At 54.1% G+C, this 13,412-nt stretch overlaps 4 protein-coding genes across 4 annotated transcripts; 2 read left to right on the forward strand and 2 right to left on the reverse strand.

Annotated features, from left to right (window-relative positions):
• Positions 1 to 1,070: 1,070 nt before the first annotated feature.
• Positions 1,071 to 3,025, forward strand: cct3 (T-complex protein 1 subunit gamma; the record flags this gene model as incomplete). Its single annotated transcript, XM_032025638.1, has 6 exons — positions 1,071 to 1,095; positions 1,178 to 1,244; positions 1,303 to 1,511; positions 1,584 to 2,174; positions 2,230 to 2,867; positions 2,933 to 3,025. The coding sequence occupies 6 exons, from the start codon at positions 1,071 to 1,073 to the stop codon at positions 3,023 to 3,025; spliced, it is 1,623 nt and encodes a 540-aa protein (XP_031877784.1).
• A 369-nt stretch (positions 3,026 to 3,394) lies between these two features.
• CGGC5_v009294 (PRKR-interacting protein 1-like protein) lies at positions 3,395 to 4,018 on the reverse strand (the record flags this gene model as incomplete). The annotated part of the gene is made up of 1 exon (XM_032025637.1): positions 3,395 to 4,018. One exon carries the CDS (start codon positions 4,016 to 4,018, stop codon positions 3,395 to 3,397), a length of 624 nt encoding a protein of 207 aa, XP_031877789.1.
• Positions 4,019 to 6,013: 1,995 nt separating this feature from the next.
• DET1 (Broad-range acid phosphatase DET1) lies at positions 6,014 to 7,651 on the forward strand (the record flags this gene model as incomplete). The annotated part of the gene is made up of 3 exons (XM_032035617.1): positions 6,014 to 6,068; positions 6,135 to 6,590; positions 6,642 to 7,651. 3 exons carry the CDS (start codon positions 6,014 to 6,016, stop codon positions 7,649 to 7,651), a joined length of 1,521 nt encoding a protein of 506 aa, XP_031885406.1.
• A 5,383-nt stretch (positions 7,652 to 13,034) lies between these two features.
• Positions 13,035 to 13,412, reverse strand: CGGC5_v009296 (uncharacterized protein; the record flags this gene model as incomplete). The annotated part of the gene is made up of 2 exons (XM_066152153.1): positions 13,035 to 13,200; positions 13,270 to 13,412. 2 exons carry the CDS (start codon positions 13,410 to 13,412, stop codon positions 13,035 to 13,037), a joined length of 309 nt encoding a protein of 102 aa, XP_066008407.1.

The raw sequence follows: 13,412 nt of genomic DNA on the forward strand, positions 1-13,412 counted from the left end.
ACTTCTCGAACTCCTCTTGCGGCTCATATAATGTGCCAGGGGAATCAGCAAGATTGAGATTGAAGCTGAGTAAAGACGGCATCCCCATTTTCGTGACCCAGTCGAAAGTAGACCAAATTCCGGGCCATCAGATAGTGGAAGACTTTTTGATGACAGATAAAGTGCCCGGCCTCCCTTGGAAGGAAACAGACCGAAGAGCCAAAGCCGAAACCAAGGTTAAGCGGAAAGGGGAGTTTTGGGAGCGCGTTGGTCAAGCCGCACAAGAGAACAGGCTGCAGTGGATATCTCTCCAGCAAGCGATGGCCAGAGACAGCTGCTTGGTGGACATCATTTTCAAAGACGAATGGATTGATGTTCCTCCAAGAATTGCGGCCCAAGACCTTTCACGAGATCCCTCTTTCGCCCAGGTCCCGGCACAGATTCCTCGGCATATACGGGCGAGGCCGAGTGTTCAGCCCACTGGGAGATATCCGAGTCCTGCGAGCTACCGTCCAGGAAGTTCTGGGCTTAGGAACGAAGTTAGGATGTAGACTTGGGCATCACTAGGTATCATGAGAACGACGGGACTTTATTGGTGAGGATAGCTGAAAAGGGCGGCGTCCGTGATAATCAGTATTATCTGCAGCCCTCTTACATTCTGACAGGAGGAAACCGAGAAAACTAGCATCATTCACGGCGTTTTTTTCGATAAGTATTATTGAATAATATTTGGGGGCATGCGTCTGCTCCTGAACCGTGCAGTGATTGGTGTGAAGCAAGGTGTTGGAAGAAGTGTACTTTGGTACCTGAGGCTAAAGAAAGTGGGTTGCATCGGTGTGGTGCGTCAGAAGCCAGGTGCGGGAAGCTCGGTGAACACCACCGGGAATAGGTTCCGCCGTGCTCCAGCTTCATCCCGCCAAAAAAACAAACCCGCCCAGCGAACTTTTTAGAAGCCCGGTGCCTTGAGGAGCAGCAACAATACCCCCGCCATCTCCACGATTTCCCTTGCAACGGTGAAGTCCTTCGCCGAAACAACTCCCACAGACAATCCGGATTTCCATTAGATTTTTCTGAATTTGTCGTCGCCCATCATGCAAGCCCCTGTGCTGGTTATGAGTACTGCAGCCCCTCCTCCCGCCGAGCTTGATGAGCTACCCCCCATGTTACGCGGTGATGCTGACCATATCCCTCTCCTTAGACACCAATAGCGGTGAGCGGCAGACGGGTCGCAAGGCCCAGATGTCCAACATCGCTGCTGCTAAGACGTACGTCTGTCCTGTTCGAATACACCGCCGTACGAACCAACTGACCCCGCGTTCCCAGCGTTGCCGACATTATTCGATCATGCCTCGGTCCCAAGGCCATGTTGAAGATGCTCTTGGACCCTATGGGAGGCATCGTCCTCACAAACGATGGCCACGCCATTCTCAGAGAAATCGAGGTCTCCCATCCCGCAGCAAAGAGCATGATCGAGCTCAGCCGGACTCAAGACGAGGAAGTTGGCGATGGCACCACGACGGTCATAATCATGGGTGAGCAAAGCTTCGAAATCCGCGCGCACTACAAATGCTGCTTATCAAGCAAGAGTAACTAACACTTCCTAGCTGGTGAGATCCTCGCCCAGTCCCTGCCCCAGCTCGAGCGCAACATCCACCCCGTCCAGATCATCGCTGCCTTCCGCCGCGCGCTGAAGGACGCCCTCGAGATCATCGACGACATTTCCCTCCCCATCGACGTTAACGACGACAAGGCCATGCGCGGCCTCATCTCCTCTTCTATCGGGACCAAGTTCGTCTCGAGATGGTCGGACCTGATGTGCGACCTCGCCCTCAAGGCGGTCCGCACTGTCACGTGGGAGGCCGGCAACGGAAAAACCGAGGTCGACATCAAGCGTTACGCGCGTGTGGAAAAGGTTCCCGGCGGCGAGATCGAGGACAGCAGAGTGCTGGACGGTGTTATGCTCAACAAGGACATCACCCACCCCAAGATGCGCCGGAGAATAGAGAACCCCAGAATTGTCCTCCTCGATTGCCCCTTGGAGTACAAGAAGGGCGAGTCGCAAACCAACATTGAGATTTCCAAGGAGGAGGACTGGAACCGTATCTTGCAGATCGAGGAAGAGCAGGTCAAGGCCATGTGCGAGGCCGTCCTCGCTCTGAAGCCTGACTTGGTCATCACTGAGAAGGGTGTCTCAGGTACACAATCTCAAGAAGCGGGATTCAGGGAGTAGTTTTGGCTAACGTCTAGCAGATCTCGCCCAGCATTATTTTGTGAAGGCCAACGTTACCGCGCTCCGCCGTGTCCGCAAGACGGACAACAACAGAATAGCCAGAGCCACGGGCGCCACCATCGTCAACCGTGTCGACGATCTCCAGGACTCCGACGTCGGTACTCTCTGCGGCTTGTTCGAGATTGAGAAGATTGGCGACGAGTACTTCACCTTCCTGACCAAGTGCCAGAACCCTAAGGCCTGCACAGTGCTCCTGAGAGGCCCATCCAAGGACGTGCTGAACGAGATTGAGCGTAACCTCCAGGACGCTATGGGTGTCGCCCGTAACGTCATGTTCAACCCCAGACTTGCTCCTGGCGGTGGTGCGACCGAGATGGCCGTCTCTGTGCGGTTGAGCCAGCTCGCAAAGGGTGTTGAGGGCGTCCAGCAGTGGCCGTACAAGGCTGTCGCTGATGCGCTCGAAGTCATCCCCCGTACCCTGGTGCAGAATGCCGGCGCCAGCCCCGTCAGAGTCCTGACGGATCTGCGTGCCAAGCACGCCGAAGGCAAGCACTCCTGGGGTATCAACGGAGACAGCGGTGTGATTGCGGACATGAAGGAATATGGCGTCTGGGAGCCGGAGGCTATTAAGTTGCAGAGCATTAAGACGGCTGTCGAGGTATGTGGTTTACATCTACAAGATATTACAAGGTTTTACGACACATCAACTAACACGTTTACCAGGCCGCCTGCCTGCTCCTCAGAGTCGACGATATTTGCAGTGCGAGAAAGGCTGCGCAAGTAGGCAACGGCCTGCACGGTGGTGGTGACGAATAAGATGCCTGATGAAGTCAGTCGGCTGGTATTCTGGTGATAGTGGGAAACTACAACGTGTGTTGCGACGAGAAGAGATGATGAAGGGGGAAAAATGAAGGGGGGAAAATATTAAGCCATACCCTATACCAAGGCATAGACATGGGATTAGAAATACCTAGACGACGACGACGTTCTCGGGCATTTTTTTCAAAAAAAAAAAAAAAAAAAAAAAAATAATAAAGCTTTGATGCTTTGATCGGGGCTCTGCCTGCTTGTGTCTCCTGTCACTGCACAGTCTGTCAATCCTGGACCCACCCGTTTGATCCGAAGTTATTTTTGGGGATGCCAAGCCAAGCTTTAAAGCTCAAGCCCATGAACATCATGGATGAATCAGTCGTCGTCGTGGATGACGAGACCAGAGGGTTGAGCTGTAGCGGTGGTCTTTGACTCCGTGTTTCTACCGCCGTCCCTGTATTCCTTGGCATCGCCGTCTGCCTTGGTTGTAGATGTTTCCGCCAAAGTCGGCTTGTCTGCACCACCGCTTGGCACTGCCGGCGCCTTTGGGCCGGCTGCAGCAGAGCCTTTCTTGCCCCTCTGCTTCTTCTTCTCTCTCTTCTCTCTGTTCTTGCGTGTGCGCTCCTCGTCCTTGGCCTCGCGCTCGGCCTTTTGACGCTCAAACTCCTCGTTATCCTTTTCTTGCTTCACCTCCTCGTCCATGGCACGCAGTCGGTCATACTCGCGGCGACGGCTGGCTTTGTAGACATGGAACTCGCCCGAGCCGGCTCCGGCGCTGGAGCCCTGGACATTAGTCACGATTTCGGGCGGGGCATTGACGGCGCGCCTGGCGACAGCGCCGGGGGGTGGGGGGATGCGGATCTCCTGGTCGGGCTTGGAGAAGAGGGCGTCGAGTTGCTTCGCGTGCTCGGTGACGGGGGTGAGGGCGCGCTTCTTGACCGGGCGCCGGCTGCGCGGGTCGGCGGAGGTGGGGATGGACTCGGGGCCCTCGCCAGACATGGTTGCTGCTGGTGCTCTGGCAGGTGGGAGAGAGATGTGGGAGATTTGCGAAGGCGGTGGTGGTATTTGCGGGGTGTTGGGGATGGTCCAGCAAAAGATGGCGCGTTACGTTGAGATTGGGGTCGTATGATTGTGGGATGAGACCAGGTCGGGAATGGGCTGATTCGATGCTGGGAGGCAACCGAACAGAGATCTGCTATGCAGTCGGACGGGCGCGAGAGATGGATGCGTCGTTGGGATTGTTTGTTTCTCTGTCTGGATTCCTGTGTTGGCGCCGTAGGGCGGTCGGAAATTTCCGTGAGTGCAAAAGTCGTCGCGCCGGAGACACAAGACGGAAGGGATTGTCGTTCGTCGTACTTGGCACGTGGTTGGAGGTGGCACGGCACTGTTGTGTTGGAGCGGACGGCGGCTAAGCTTGAGGGAGAGTTCCGGGGGTAGTTGCGGCGGCTGTCGTTCGTATGTTTCCTCGCGTCAGTGGAAGACTGAAGGATGGAAAACGAGAAGCATGTGGAATGGTGTGGGTGCGGTGGGGAACGTTGTCGAATGACGGTGCGGCGTTGCGGGAATGGGCGGTTCCAGGCACGCGTCTATCATGAGTGACACGCGCAGAATGTTGTAGAGACAGACGGCGCAGTATGGGGTTGCACCGGCAGGGCGTTGGGCGGCAAGTGGACAAAAAGAATCGAGTGTCTGTCTACCAATTTTAGCAGAAGGACGTGTGGGGCCCTGTGAGTAAAGCAGTTCACTGAGACTTCTCGTCTTTTGCTTCAAGATTGACTGGAGCGACGTCGACACAGCGTGAAGGAGCTGGAAGGGGAAAAAAAAAAAAAAAAAAAAAAAAAAGGAAAGCTGGAGAGGGCATTTGCATCGTGCAGTGCAAGTGCCGCCGCCATGCCGCTGAGAGGGTGGGGCATGGAGAGCAGCCTCGCCGCTTATCGGGGGGCCAGTGCGCCAATCAGGGGCTGCGGATTCCCTGTCTCAAGGCGGCTGCCGGGCCTTCAAAAGTGTTGTCTCTGACGCCTGGTTGGCTGGTTGGCACGTTGGGATGCCCCGATGTACCCCGCCGCAGTAGGGGCAGCAGGGGAGCGATGGACACAGATGAGATGCCCGGTGCCTGTCCCCGGAAAGACAGGGCTTCAGATTGAAAACCAGCCCGCCAAAAAAGCCGCCGCTCAGTGGGACGAGGGGTCCTTTGGACGGTTCTGCTGCTGCTGAGCATGCCAGAAAAAATTACGGCCGACCGACTTGTATGGAGTACTTGTGGTGGTGGCACGAGTACCATGCCACCGGGCGGCGGACGGGAACCAAAAATACCTGTCACACGGAAGGGGGCACGCAAGAAAGACGCCAACGATTGATGTACAGTGCAGCAGCAATTAGTGCCTGACAGGAGGCGACCTCTGTCAAAAAGAGTCACCGCACTCTTCCATGTCGCTCTCGTCGCCGTCACACAACCAACACACACATACACAGTCGCACACTCGCGCACACACACACACAATCCCATCTTGTGACTCTTAGCTACTCCTTGCTACGCTTTACGTATCTTGTACCTAAATCAAACTCATCCCATCTCAACCTCTCAGGGCCTGTTGGTTGACAATCCGTTGACGCCTTTCCCAAGCAAGCACCACCCTTCTCAGACCCTGTCCGTAAGGTTAAGGTTGGCATAAGGCGATACAAATACAACGGCAGCCCCTCCTAAGGTTTTCCTCTCAACCGCCAAACTCCTGCCCCGCCTCATTCCTCTCTTCACTCTTCCCGGTCAACAAGGTTCTCAACGCTACTCTTTTGCGACCTGCGGCTGAATTTTGTTGCCCTTCTTCGACACCGCGAATGATACCCCGGCCATAAGAAACTCCTTCGTCCCACCACATCATTTTGTAATCATCGCACCGACATAATCATCGCACCGACGCCTGTCCCTTCGTTTGAACAATACCAGGTGGCGCTTTACAAATTCTGCGAAACCACAACCTGTCAAAAGTTGACAACATGGCGAAGCCGAGACTCATTATCCTCATCAGACACGCCCAGTCCGAAGGCAACAGTATGCCAATTCCCTTCGTCCGAGACGTGTGTGCGCCCGGATTGCTAATCAAAGCTCTCTGAACAGAGAACCGCGACATCCACCAGACGATACCTGACCACCGTGTGAAGTTGACACAAGATGGCTGGCAACAGGCCTACGACGCCGGCCGACGCCTGCGCAAGCTTCTGCGAGCCGATGATACCCTCCACTTCTTCACATCCCCCTACCGCCGTACTCGCGAGACGACAGAGGGCATCCTCTCCACGCTGACGTCGGACGAAGAAGACCCCTCACCATTCAAGCGTTCCAATATTAAGGTCTACGAAGAGCCCCGCTTGCGCGAGCAGGACTTCGGAAACTTCCAGCCCTGCTCCGCCGAAATGGAGCGCATGTGGCAGGAGAGGGCAGACTACGGTCATTTCTTCTACCGCATCCCCAACGGCGAGAGCGCCGCAGATGCCTACGACAGAGTTAGTGGCTTTAACGAGAGCTTGTGGCGCCAGTTCGGAGAGAACGACTTCGCCAGCGTTTGCGTGCTCGGTAAGTCTTCAGACCAACGGTCAGGTAACTAAGCTAATCCATAACGCATAGTTACACATGGCCTCATGTCCCGTGTCTTCCTGATGAAGTGGTATCACTTCACCGTCGAGTACTTCGAGGACCTGCGCAACGTGAACCACTGCGAGTTTCTCATCATGCGCAAGCAGGAAGAGAGCGGCAAATACATCCTCGAGAACAAGCTCCGAACGTGGTCTGACCTGCGCAAGGAGCGTGCCCAGCTCAAGGAGAAAGAGGAAAAGGAGAAGACTGAGGTGGAGGGAAACCAAGAAAAGACGCCCAAAGACGCAAAAGCGTCAACTCTTCTAGAGCGCAGTAAGACCTTCATTGTGACGCGTCGCTGGGGTGGCTGTCCTAACGGATGCAACCACAAAAGCCACTACCAGAAACGCGAAGATCTAGACGCCCTCCGCCAGAGGGATGAGACTGCAGCAAACGGTCACAGTGTTGCTAACGGCCACTCCCGCCACCAGTCACCCACGCCTGGCCGGAGAACGAAGCGAATCGAGCAGGGCTACAGCTCTGACGAGGACAACGATAACCGACCTCCGCAGATCGACGTTAGCCGATCCCGCCAAGAGGTAGTATCGTCCCCGGATGGCACTCCATCCTTCATCTCCGCCGAAGACCGTCTTCGCAGCATGATTTCGCCGCACCTTCATGCTGGCCGTGATTTTGGCGGCACGTTTTCGGGACGGACGTCTGTGGCAGGCAGCGACACAGATTCATCGGAGGAGGACGGCCACAGACCACAGATTGCGGCCGTCACCGCCAAAGTAAAGGCCCTGGCCGTCTCCAACGGGACCGGCCACAGCGCGAACGGAATCAACGGATGTGACAACGGCGTTGCCGACAGCAGCACGAATGGGGGCACAACACAAACTCAGGAAGAACAGGTGTCGGAGAAGGAGGGCATGCGTCGAGGAGCACGCGCAAACCGCCTCGGAGACGCCCACAGCAGTGACTTGGGTTCCGAAGCGGACGACGATGACCTGGCCCGTGCTGAACAGGAGGATCGTAGCATCAGGGGTAGTGTTTACTAGCATGGGGTGGTTCTGTTGAATTTTCTAATGAATGGCGGCCCTGTCGGCGAACCGACACGAGGCCTTTTCTTGGTATGGCGCATCGTCTTGGGAGTAGGATCTGGATGCTTCTCCTGGCTCACGATTAACCAGCATGCGTGAGTGCGGCACCTACGCGATAGAAGGGGCATGGGTCTGTTCATCAACGGCGCTTTTCTCTTGGCTTCGTTCTGGTGATATGAGGAGGATATACCTAGATTGGATGACGCTCATAGACAAAAGGCAGACACAGCCACGTACGTGCCAGAAATGAACAAAGTTTTGAAACAGTACAACAGGATATTGCCCCTGCAGGTAGCGATCCTGGATTGTAAGCTTGTTGTCGAGGGCTAGAGTCTAAAGCTTAATTCTAAATTAATATTGATGTGCCAAGTCGTTTGTCAGTTCTCAGGGGTCGGGGTCTCAAGGTTGTCTGCCCACAGATACGAACCTCACAGTTCTCCTGATGTATCGGGAAGGCGACCAGCTATCGGGCGGGTGGCTTAGGTTAGAGCTTCTCTAGAAAGCTTCCTTTATCTATTTGACTGATCCCATCGTTGGGCACTGACGAGACGCAAAGGCTTGGGCGTTGGGTTTGATCCGTCGAGTAGGAAAACTTGCTGGGACTTTGGAAGAGATCGCGTGAAATGCTTTTGGTGGCTTGTATCTGGCTCGATGTAACCATCTGCACGGGACCACGGATTTGCGAAATCGATACCTGGGGGATGTCCGGGTAATCTTTCAGGCATTTTCGACTTGGTCATTGCTAGGAGCTTCAAAGTCAACGTCAAATATGTCAGCTTGACTTCGAGTTCATCTGCCTTCGACCGACAACGTCTTTTCGCGACTTACGTCCTCGCGCATTTAGGCTCATTTTCAACATCCAACATCCCTTTTGTTGCTGTCATTGATCTGACGTCTCTCGTCTCCGTTTAACAGCGAAGAGCCCGTACTTACTCCTTAAATTTCGTCCAGACCCATCAATGTGTGTCCCTCGGAACCATCTTATCCAATGTAGAATCTCTTTTCCTTTTTCCTTTACTTGTCGAATCAAGTTTCGGGGATCTCCAATGTCACCGTCAAATTATCGCTTAGTGACTAGCATTTCCAGCTTTCATATGTGTAGTGTCCGAGAACGTCCAAACTGGAATTGAACATAGTGGATCAGAGCAGTATCACATCAGATAATGGCGCGTAAATGACACGTATTGTGTATACTGATATCGTGTACTTACACTTCGTACCAAACACACCAGGGTACCTCTTGGGCAAGAGAATTCGCTATACGTTTCTTATAGTGCATGGATATCCAAGCACGCTTCGTTGCCGAGTCGTACTCTTCATTCATTGTTTTTTCTGAAAGGCCCCCATCAGGCTACTCTATGTTTCTCTTTGTGGAAAAGCCATTTCGAAGGCTGGGTCTGTATGCTTACTGCTTTCATAGAACCTACATCTGGCTCGTAGATCTGAAGACATGAAAACCTTCAGCAAAGATCACGGCAATATAAATTGCTTCTTGTATCTCATAGCTCCTGATATACTCGTAATCAAGTAGGAACACTTGGTGCAGCCAGTAAACGTCTCTTTGGGTATTCATTCGGTTACCAAACTTGTATCTCGATGTTGACACGCGAGTGAGTAGCGACTCCTCGCGCCCAAATGACTTCTGTTACTTGATCAGGAGTATGAGGCGTGTTTCTTTATACAGCCTCTTCCATTTTTGGTCCACTGGGAAGCAATCGCATGTGTCGAGAGTCACTACTGATAAAACTTGGGTGTTTCCAAGCCTAATAGGGCTCTTTCTCACTCACCAGCACCTCTGTTGCCCTTATCTTCACTGTGTCTGTGGATATCTATGCCCCGAACCTCACTTGATCTTGCTCCTGGAACGGTCATTATTTGCGATGCTCTTTACTTCCCAGCGAAAATCGTGGGTTGAGAGGTAGGTGTCGATGCTTTTGACCGCGGGATCACATCACATGATGAAGTAGCTGACCTTGTGTCAGTCAGTCATAGCCGACCAGGGAAGCCGAAGTGCAGTTGGACAAATAACATTCCACTTGATGCTCTTCAGATTCTGCGTGAGAATCAATAGCGGATAATGACAGGAAACTTTCAGATCCCCAAATTTGGTCAACCACTGCTAGGAGGAAGGTCCTGTAAAATATCCAGCTCAATCATCTTTCTAATCTTGCAGGACGTCGTGATCAAACAGCTTGCGCTATACATGTTTCAACTTGCGTCAACGAAAGCACATTCTGAATACTGCCTGTACTGACTCCCCTTGCCAGCAATACTTGTAAAGCGTGAAACACCGATCTAGTTTTCATTCCCAGATCCTACGATCGTACTTCCAATGGCATTGGATTTTGCCAAGTGCAAGCGTACATCAGCCTCCCAAAAACGACATCATAATCCTTGTGAACGTGGTACTGCGATGTGAATCAAAACAACGGTTCCCCAACAGGCCAGACATTGCCATCGACCCGGACGACGGCGAGACACACAAGACAAAGACCGTAACACGGCACTTGGCCAGACCGCACGGCCGAAACCCGACGATTGCATGATCGTGGCGCGTTAACCGGCGGCTGGCTGCAATAAAAAGACACGGGTATGTCAACCCACCGTCAGGCTTTGTGTTCGTGCAACTAGCGGCGTGGTGCGACATGCCAACCTGTCTAGTCTCGCCTACTCGGTTATGCTCTTCTGTAGAAGCATTCTTAACAAGAACCGGAACTATGCTCCGTCTCGAGTATTCTAGCGAGGGAACGATGATCTGTCTACGATAGCCTGCTTGCTCGATGTGCTCCAGTAACGCCTGCCGGGTCTGATGAAGCAGCTCGCCGAAGATATTTCTCATCCCATCATGTGTCGTCGCGGTGATGCTTCAATAGCTTCATCTCCACAATAGGCAGAGAGACTCCGCAAGCTCTCGGTAAGAACCTCTCCATGGCACGCACAGCTTCTCCGAAATCTGGCAAACCAGTCCGCGCTCTATACGAATGAGGCACTTGACAAGGGTATATCGATTAGCTCAACTTGGTCTCCTGAAAAGACCTCCGGCATGGTCACCGATCTGTCCTTAGCCGTATCATGCCTTCTTCTTTCTCCGCTTCATCGAAAGGGTACTGGTATGACGAAAGATACAGCCTGCCTGTTCCCAAGAAAGCTTTCGTTACCCCTTGCCTCTTACCTACCGACGTCTCTCATCACATCTCACTTTCACGAACCCCGCGCCAGACCTGACCGGTACCACCAATCTCAGACGGCACCTCGCATGTAGATGATGACTCCATCGTGAGAGAAAGGCGGGCGGGGCTCGGTATCCAGGTAGCTGGCTGGAATGGCTTCTGCCGAGCAGCTCGCTCGCTCGCACGCACCGCTTGGGCCCCCGCCCGCTGTGACCAGCCCCGGCAGACCGAGAAGCAAGGAGGCGAGCAACACGCCGCCGTCCTCCGACCGAAGCTGCCGCCTCCCGTCCAAGGTTGGGGGCAGGCTTTCCCCATGCCCACCGGTGTGGAACCTTGCTCCGCGCGCCGGAGCTCGCCTTGCCGGCTAACGACAGCCAGGAAAAAGAAAGGCCGGTCCCTCACCGGTGTACTGCGTAGCCTCCATTTTGCTGCACCCCTCATCTGCGGGCTGATAGTCGCATGGAATGTTTCCCTCTCTTTGCTTTTTGTTTTTATTTTTATTTTTATTTTCAAGATCTGTTCCTCACAAACTTTACCCCCCTCTTTGCGCAATTTGCAGAGAAACCGTTGCCATAACCCAAAAATTCTTCGGGGGAGCATAACTTCCGACACAGCTCATCTCCCATATTTCTCAATCGGTCGGCGCAACTTCAGCCCATGGACACCGAACGATGCTACACCCGCGTCTACCCATTTGGAAACGATCAGCACAGAGGCAGACAGCCGGTTTAATATCCGTAGAACGTTCAGGGGGGGGCTTTTGACCTGATCAGCGCAGATTCTCTCACCATGGCTGAGATAACGCAACATCCAAGATAGACGAGCAATGTTCTAGGCCCAGCGTCTCGGGAGATGGACGGGTCATCGATTGGACCTCAACGTCTGCCGCTGCGCCCTCGGCCAGGCCCGGCCCCTGCGTGAAGGAGCATGGCAAATTTCCTCCAGCCCGGCAGAACTCAACAGTATTTTGACGACAAATATTCCCGTCACCTGGTACCAAAGCATCCAGTATCGACATCATGGGGAAGTGTGGGGGGGGGGAAGTAAAATTTCAACAGCTCGTGGCCGCTCAGCCAGTCGATGAATCACTGGATCACTCGGCCCAGTGAGCCAAGAAGCAAGCTTCTGGGCCCACCCAACATCTTGTCCTTCCCGCCCTTGCCCATCCCGACTGGAGGGTTGTGTTCCTGGCAGATTCGGCAGGAGGCGCGGCGAAAAGAAAATGCCGAAGTCGATCAGCAGCAGACCGAGACGGGCGCCCTGCCCTCCACTGCATATCCCAGCTGACGGTAGGGGGGCAACTAAGTGCCTTCACACCTTCGCCCACGAGCTTGCTTGCTTACTTGCTTGGAAACCAGAGTGGCCCGATGAATCCTCTTTTGGAGGAAATCCGCGGACGAGGCTGGCTGTGTAGGCGAAGCTGTTGCGAAACCTGGTTTTGCCTCGTCATGTTTCGTCATGAGAGCCGGACATGCCAGGTGAGCCAAGCTTGTTTCCTCCTCCAAAGAAGGTGTGTAGGGGGTGGTGGTGAAGAGGAACATATAGCGTCAACCGCAGTCAGCTCTCTGCCTCTTTGGTTGTTCACGGTGTGCCCGGTCAGCCCGGTCGGATGCAAGCCACACCTTGGTCCACACCTTCATGCCCCCATTAGGAAGAGGTGTCGCCGAACGGTGATGGGCCTGTATTACCTGAGCATCCATATTTGTGCCTGTAGTAAGCTGGTGGCGAGCTAGGAGTGATAGATAGGAAAATGACCTCTAGACCAAAATGGCCGTGAGGGTTTGCTGTGAGATGACTGGTCGGCGGGGTTTGCGGAGAGAAGGAGGGGGCATCAACCACACGGTTGGTGTGGCAGGCCGGCCCAGGACTGGACGGGAGCTCTCGAACGCATGTGTAGATATCGTCCCTCCCCCGCTGTCCAATGACCAAGCGATGTGAATGCTGAAGAGGGGTTTGGCGGTGGTGTTGGTGGCCGGGAATCTGCACACTCGTGCATCCCGTCACAGCTGCGTCCCTCTCCTTTGGGACAGGATGGGGGAAGGGCGGAGTGCAGGCGAAGGGAGAATGATGGACAGCCCATTATGGCACGAGAAGCAGGCCAGAGAGCTGCACGCCTTGCATCTCGAGCATGCCTCGTTTAAGCTGAATAGGGACGGTGGCGCCTCGCTTGTTCACTGAGATGGATCACTGACGAACACGTCCCGTTGTGCAGCGACTGCGACCTGTTGTGGTCTCGAGACAGACGACCGCCAATTGGCTTGAGTAAACGAGTGAGATGCGGGAATTGGAGGGGGGAGTGAATACCAGTCGACCACCGGGATGAGGAATCTGTGAACCCTTTTGCCACGCTCAATGTCAGAGAATGTTGGAGAAAACACACCTTGGAGGAAGAAAGCTGAGACTTACGAGACCAACGGCGGCCAAGACGGTTCGCGCGTGCGTGTGCCTTCCCAACCCTCCAACGGTCTCAGCCCGCTAGTGAATGTCGTCCAGTGGTGCAGGTCTCTGGAATTCGGGTAGTCTCGAGAGAGGTAGCATGGTAATGACAT

This window comes from Colletotrichum fructicola (genome assembly GCF_000319635.2).
Source record: "Colletotrichum fructicola Nara gc5 chromosome Unknown KSG_Nara_v1_contig05, whole genome shotgun sequence".
In the NCBI taxonomy this organism is placed as follows: domain Eukaryota; kingdom Fungi; phylum Ascomycota; class Sordariomycetes; order Glomerellales; family Glomerellaceae; genus Colletotrichum; species Colletotrichum fructicola.